Source organism: Carya illinoinensis, chromosome 3 (assembly GCF_018687715.1).
Source record: "Carya illinoinensis cultivar Pawnee chromosome 3, C.illinoinensisPawnee_v1, whole genome shotgun sequence".
Taxonomy (NCBI): domain Eukaryota; kingdom Viridiplantae; phylum Streptophyta; class Magnoliopsida; order Fagales; family Juglandaceae; genus Carya; species Carya illinoinensis.
This window is the reverse complement of record NC_056754.1, coordinates 19760544-19767347: the sequence shown is the minus strand read 5'-3', so window position 1 is coordinate 19767347 and position 6804 is coordinate 19760544. Positions and strand designations below refer to the sequence as shown.

The 6804-nt window shown below is 38.2% G+C and overlaps 1 protein-coding gene across 1 annotated transcript; it reads right to left on the bottom strand.

The window, feature by feature from the left end:
* Positions 1–3743: 3743 nt before the first annotated feature.
* LOC122304588 lies at positions 3744–4367 on the bottom strand. Its single transcript, XM_043116848.1, has one exon. The coding sequence runs from the start codon at positions 4365–4367 to the stop codon at positions 3744–3746; it is 624 nt and encodes a 207-aa protein (XP_042972782.1).
* Between the last annotated feature and the right edge of the window lie 2437 nt (positions 4368–6804).

Sequence of the window (6804 nt, the reverse complement as noted above, 5' to 3'; positions counted from 1 at the left end):
TCATTTAGAGCCACCCGATGAGTTGAGAAAGTTGGTTTGTTCTCTGTTCTCGTCAAAATTGGCGGGCATAAACATAAAAGGAGGTCACTTTCACGACTTCTGATTCTTGAACAACACCTTTCTGGTCTTCGATTAAACATAAGTTTGACCCAAACGTTATGGAATATGCTTTACAATTTAAATATTTAAACTTATTTTTTTCCACGAAAATTCTCTAAGCAAGAAAATATGCTTTAAAATAGTTGTAAAAGAGGAAGCAGATATGCATTCCATTCCAGCAGGTTTGCCATCCACCCCCAGGAACTCCTGCATTTCAAAACCATCAGGGAGAGTAGCCGGACCAGACATTTTTTGTGGGGAGCTAATTTTTATGTAAAATAAAAAGAAATAAATCTTAAGTTTGATTCTACAGTAAGTCGTAAAATGTTAACTATATATAAAAGTTACATCTTGAGAAAACATTCTTTAAAGAAATATTTTATATGAAGAAAAAAATTTATAATTTATCGCATACACGTAGAAATAAAATTCTAGAACACACAATTTAGCATCTCCTTTAAATTTCTTATGACAATATTTTTGGGAATAATATTCATTCATTATCCTTATCATTTTTGTGATGATATTTTTAGAGATTTTGTTCTCAATAAAAACTTATAGATGATTTTTATTAAACTTATCTTTCATTCTAATATGTAAGATAGTTTATACAAGTTTTATATAAAGTTTGGATATTTTGGTGCCACATTTACAAGCAGAATACTGCTATATGCACAAAGTAATTACACAAAAGTAATCTTATAAAATGATATAGTTTCATCTGATCCGTTAGATCTACTTTTTAATAAAATTAATTTTATATCTGATGAATTATATCAAGCAATATCAGTTTGTGAGATTTTTTGTGTAATCCCTTTGTGACTAGAATATTTCCCTTACAGAATATATAATGCTACAATTGATAATTCAGATAAATTTATTTATTCTTTAATGAAATCTAAACGATAAAAGTTTTCAACTATTTTTTTCATACAAAATGCCAACCTTTAACGATTCTTCTAGTATTTATCTCACTTTAGATTCTAAATTATAAAATTTTGGATCATACAGGAAAAAATTAGAGAGAGATATTCCCATGTGTATACAGATTTTTGAGAGTTTTGGAGAGCACATGATAGCTATAAGTTTCATTGGAAGGAGGCAATTTCTCTATACATAGAATTTTGAGAAAAAATTAGGAGAAATTTTGAATTATAGAAAAATCTTGGGAGTAAAATCACCGTAGTAAGAGAAAAATCTTATATTTGAAAAATTATTAATTACTTAAAAATAGTTCCGTATCATGGAATTAAAATTATTTATATAAATAATAATATTTTAATTAATATGACTAATATTCTTATATAAAATATTCTGAAAATATTTAATAATAATCTTCTATAGAAAGTACTAGAAAACGACTTTATAGAGTTTTTGATAGCTATAACACCGAGAAACTGCCATAAAACCAACTAATCGGGAACGAACACGTCTGGCTCCCCAACATTTTCTCTAAATTTTGGCAAAAACTCATCTTTTTTTTTTTTTTTTTTTTTTTTTTTTTTTTTTTTTTTTTTTTTTTTTTTGTACATTTTACTTATATTTCAAAATCTTCTTACATCTTACTCGTTATTTTTTTTTTCTAATTTATTAAAATAATATTTTTTACTTTCCTTTACAATCTTAACTACTCATTATTTTATTTTTTTATCTTTTGTTTTCAATTATTACTCTTTAGTGAATATTTTAAACACAAAACTAAAAATTATCCTTTTGCCGATCAAAATTTTAAAATTATTACATTTTTAAGAATAATATAATTTTTTTTCAAAATTTGCCTTTTCCAACATTTTACTCATTATATTTTTTATTATATTAAAATAATATTTATTTTTTCATTTCTATTATATTAAAATTCGTCTTTTCAAATTCCTTTTTCAAGGGAATTGGGTGAACATGGTTCGCGTCGCCTGCTACATCGGACATACTTGTAGTGCAAGACGTGCGTGGATATGTGAAAGAGGGCTTGATTTTGAGTGTGAGACTGTTGAATAAACAATTGTCCAAAAATTAAATAGGGAGCTACAATGATTGATAAATACATGAAGTAACTGTTTAACTCCCAAATGTAATTTCTAAGAAAGATATTAGTGATACAAAGAGGTCTTATAAATTGATGCAGTATATTATTCATATTAATTAATTTTTTTTCTCTTTTCACTCCCCAACCCCTCACCAGCCACTGTACCCTGGAGCGCAAAGAGAGATAAGAGAGTACCTACTAGTGAGGGGTGACAATGACAACATTCTGACATTGACAATAGGACAAAGAAGATGGCTAGGCAGTGGTAGGGATGAGAAAGGCGACGTCAGTGAGTTAGGTACCTCGGTCTAGTCCCTAAACACTATAGTTCTCTAGATCCGCTTCATCCAACTATGACCGATGAACCTATCCTTCTTGCTCGCCTTCTTACTTGAGTCTAGACTTGAGTGATGAGATTTGGTGAATATGGATGATGGGTATTTGTAGTTTGTGAATTGGATCTTGGTGGGATGGTATGGTGTATGGTATGGTATGGTATGGTATGATGATGGTATGGTATGGTATGGTATGATGATGGCCGAATGGTGTGATTAGGCTATGGTAGGTGCCCCTTGGTTGGTATTATGGTAAATATGGAAGTGAGGCTAGGGTTTAAGGTTTCCTAAAATATAGGAAATCCTTATGGAGGCTAGGGTTTATGGTAGGGAATATGGATGCACTAGATCTAGTGTAGATCTAGGACTTTATGATGAAAGGGGTTTAGATCTAGGATTATGGAAGGTATATAGATGATAATATGGTGATGGAATGATATGGAAGTGAAGGAAATATGAAGGGAATAATCCAACAAGGCTAGATCTGCTTGGCAAAGTAGATCTAGTGTGTTGGGATGATATGGGGCGTGTGATATAATGTTAAGTGCAAAAAGCGTAATACAAATAACAAGTAAATGACAAGATTGAAACTCAAAAATGGAAAAGAGAAACAAACTTGCTCATAGATTGATAGATGAAGCAACACCCGTCCACAAACGTCAAGATGTTGAATCTCTATTTGGGATTCACACGGGTTGCATCCAAATAGCCCAAGTGCCAAGCACCGAAAGAGATCTCAAGAACAAATAAGCTAACCACAAAGCGAATTTGTCAAAAGATGATCCAAAAATGGGACTAGGGTGGCCTTTATATAGGCTTACAAGGGGAGAGTCCTAATGGTGCTTGAACAAGGAAATAAATCATAAAAATGAATTAATTCCTAGTAACACTAGCCTAAGGAATTAATTCCTAGTTGTACTAAAACAAGGAAATAATGAAATATATAAATACTAGATGATTTTATTAAAATAATAAAATACTGATAAAATTCTGGCCGTGGGGCCTATGTGAGACCCACGGCCTGACTGGTGCTGGCCGGTGTTGAAAATGGCCCATGGCATGGGCCATGGGCGCTTACTGGTTAGCCATGGTCTAGCCGCATGGCTGGTGCCATGGTTGGTGGCCGACTGGTCTGGTCCTGCTGCATGACTGGTGCTGATAGGCAACATGCATGGTCTGCATGCTGGTCATGCTGCTGGCCAGGCAGGTGGCCTGGTTGGTTGGTTGGGCACCTGCCTGGCCGGCTGGGCATGTTGGCCTGCCTGCTGGGCGTGCTGGCTGGCAGACTAGCCCACTAACCTTGCCAACATGCTGGTGCATGCTGTGCGGCACCAAGGGGAGGCCAACAGCCTCACCATGGCCGAGCTGTTGGCTGGCTGGTCCGTGGGCTTGCCATGGCATGGGCCATGGCATGCTGATGGCTCACCATGGGGGTCGACTAGGCATGTCAGTGAGTGTGTCGAGGCTTGTCCCGGGGTAACTTTTCTCGAGGGTCTAACATTCCCCCTCCCTTCAAGCACATCCTTGCCCTCAAGGATAAATTGAGGAAACTTCGACACCATATCCTCATAGTCTTCCCAAGTGGCTTCTTCTCTCGGCACTCCACCCCATTGGATCAATACTTGCCACATCTTTCTCCTCTTTCTTCCTCGTGTGTTCACTCTATAATCAAGTGCTTCCTTTGATTGCAAAAACATCATCCCCTCTTCATCAAACTTTGGCAACTCTTCCACAATGAGCTTAGGGTCACCAACTCCCTTTTTTAACACGATCACATGAAAAACCAGGTGTAATTTTGATGTGGAAGGAAGTTCCAACCTATATGCCACATCTCCTAGCCTCTCAATCACCTTGAAATGCCCATAATATTTCTTGGACAGCTTCAAATTAAGCTTCTTCCTTAGTGTCATTTGTCCATAGGATTGTAGCTTTAGGTATACATAATCACCTACCTCGAATGCAACCACACGTCTTCCTTTGTCATAATACTTTTTCATTCTCTCTTGAGCTCTTTCTTCACCTTCACTAGGATCTCATCCCTAGTGATTAATTCCCTCTCCACCTCATCATTCTTGGCCATGCCTTTCTCATAATTCACCAAGATAGGTGGTGGTCTTCCATACACTACCTCAAAAGGACTTCTTTGAATGGAAGCATGGAATGATGTGTTATACCAATACTCGGCCCATGACAAGTAATCTCCACATCTCCTTTGTTCTTCATGGCCAAAACACCTCAAATATTGTTCAAGTGTTCTATTGACCACTTCGGTTTGCCCATCGGTTTGAGGATGGTAAGAAGAACTTGCCTTCAATTTGCTCCCTTAGAGCTCAAAGAGTTCTTTCCAAAAGGTGCTCATGAACACCCTATCTCGATCGGTCACAATACTCTTTGGGAAACCATGGAGCTTCACAACATTGTTCACAAAAGCTATGGCCACACTCTTGGCCGTGTAGGGGTGAATAAGTGGGATAAAGTGGCCATATTTGCTAAGGCGGTCCACTACCACTAGAATCACCTCAAATCCACCACAATGGGTAGCCCCTCCACAAAGTCCATTGACAATTCCTCCCAAATCAAGTTTGGAATTGGCAAAGGTTATAAGAGCCCGGAAGGAGGTCTTGTCTTATATTTGTTCTTTTGGCATACATCACACTCGACTACTAGAGTTTTCACCGCTTTCATGAGCCCTTCCCAATAGAAGAAGTGCTTCACTCTTATGTATGTCCTCAACCAATCCGAGTGTCCCCCTTCCTTGCTATTATGAAAGTGATCAATGATCTCTTTTCTCAAATTAGGAACATTCGGCACATAGATATTCTCCTTGTAGTAGACAAGACCGTCTCTTACCTTGAAGTTTACAACCCCCTCCCTTTGTGCTTCTAAGAGTTCAATAATCTCTAGGGATCGTGCATCAATCTTTGTGGCTTCATGGATCTTGTCTCATATCCTCCACTCGGCCCCACTCAAGGCCAACATAGAGGACTCATCCTCTTCATGTACTACCCATAAGGTAGTGCTTCCCTCTCTTCTACTCAAGGCATCGGCTACCTTGTTTTCCTTGCCCAGTTGGTACACAATGTCGTACTCAAACCCAAGTAGCTTGACAAGGAACTTTTGTTGCTCGGGAGTGACTATCTTTTGTTGAAGTAGGTGCCTCAAAGCTTGTTGGTCCGTCACTATGATGAATTTTCGGCCTAATAGATAAGGCCTCCATATCTTCACGGCATGGACCACGGCTAGCATCTCTCTTGCATATGTGCTCCAAGCTTTCTTCATTGGCCCAAGCGCTTTGGAAATAAAGGCCAAAGGCCTCTTCTCTGGGACTAAAACAGCCCTAATCCCTCACCACTTGCATCCATGTACACTTCAAATAGTTTTTCAAAGTTAAGCAATGTTAACACGGGTGTGTTGGTCATGGCCCTCTTCAACTCTTCAAATGCATCCCTTGCCTCTTGTGTCCAATCAAAATTGTCTTTTTTCAATAAAGAGGTAAGTGGCTTAGCAATAAGCCCATAGTTCTTCACTAACCGTCTATAGTAACCGGTTAGTCCCAAAAAACCTCTAAGGGCCAAAACATCTTTGGGCAATGGCCAATCAACCATGGCCTCAATCTTCCTTTGGTCCACCTTTACCCCATCACCCGAGATAAAGTGACCCATGTACTCTAACTCCTTCTTCATAAAGGCACATTTGGAAGCCTTTATGAAAAAGTGATGCTTCGCCAAAGTTTTCAACACGATCCTCAAGTGTTCCTTGTGTTCTTCAATGGTCTTGGAATAAACCAAGATGTCATCAAAGAAGACCAAGACAAATCTTCTCAATAGTGGCTTGAAGATTGTGTTCATAGCGGCTTGGAAAGTGGATGGAGCGTTGCACAACCCAAAGGGCATCACAAGGTACTCAAAGTGCCCAGAATGGGTTCTAAAAGTGGTCTTGTGCACACCTTCTTCCTTCATTCTTATTTGATGATACCCGGCTCTCACATCAAGTTTGGAAAAGAATCTTGCTCCATGTAACTCATCAAGCATCTCATCCACCGTTGGGATAAGAAACCTATCCTTCACCGTGGCTTCATTCAAAGCCCTATAATCCGTGCAAAACCTCCAAGATCCATCTTTTTTCTTCACAAGCAATACCGGAGAAGAGAATGGGCTTGTGCTAGATCTTATCAACCCATCCTTCAACATCTCATCAACTTGTCTTTCTATTTCCCCCTTTTGAAAGTGGGCATAACGATAGGGAGGAACACTTACAGGTTTGTTTTCATCAATAAGCACAATCCGGTGATCAAAGATCCTAGAAGGTGGTAATGAAGTGGTCACCTCTAGGACCCCTTTATGGTCC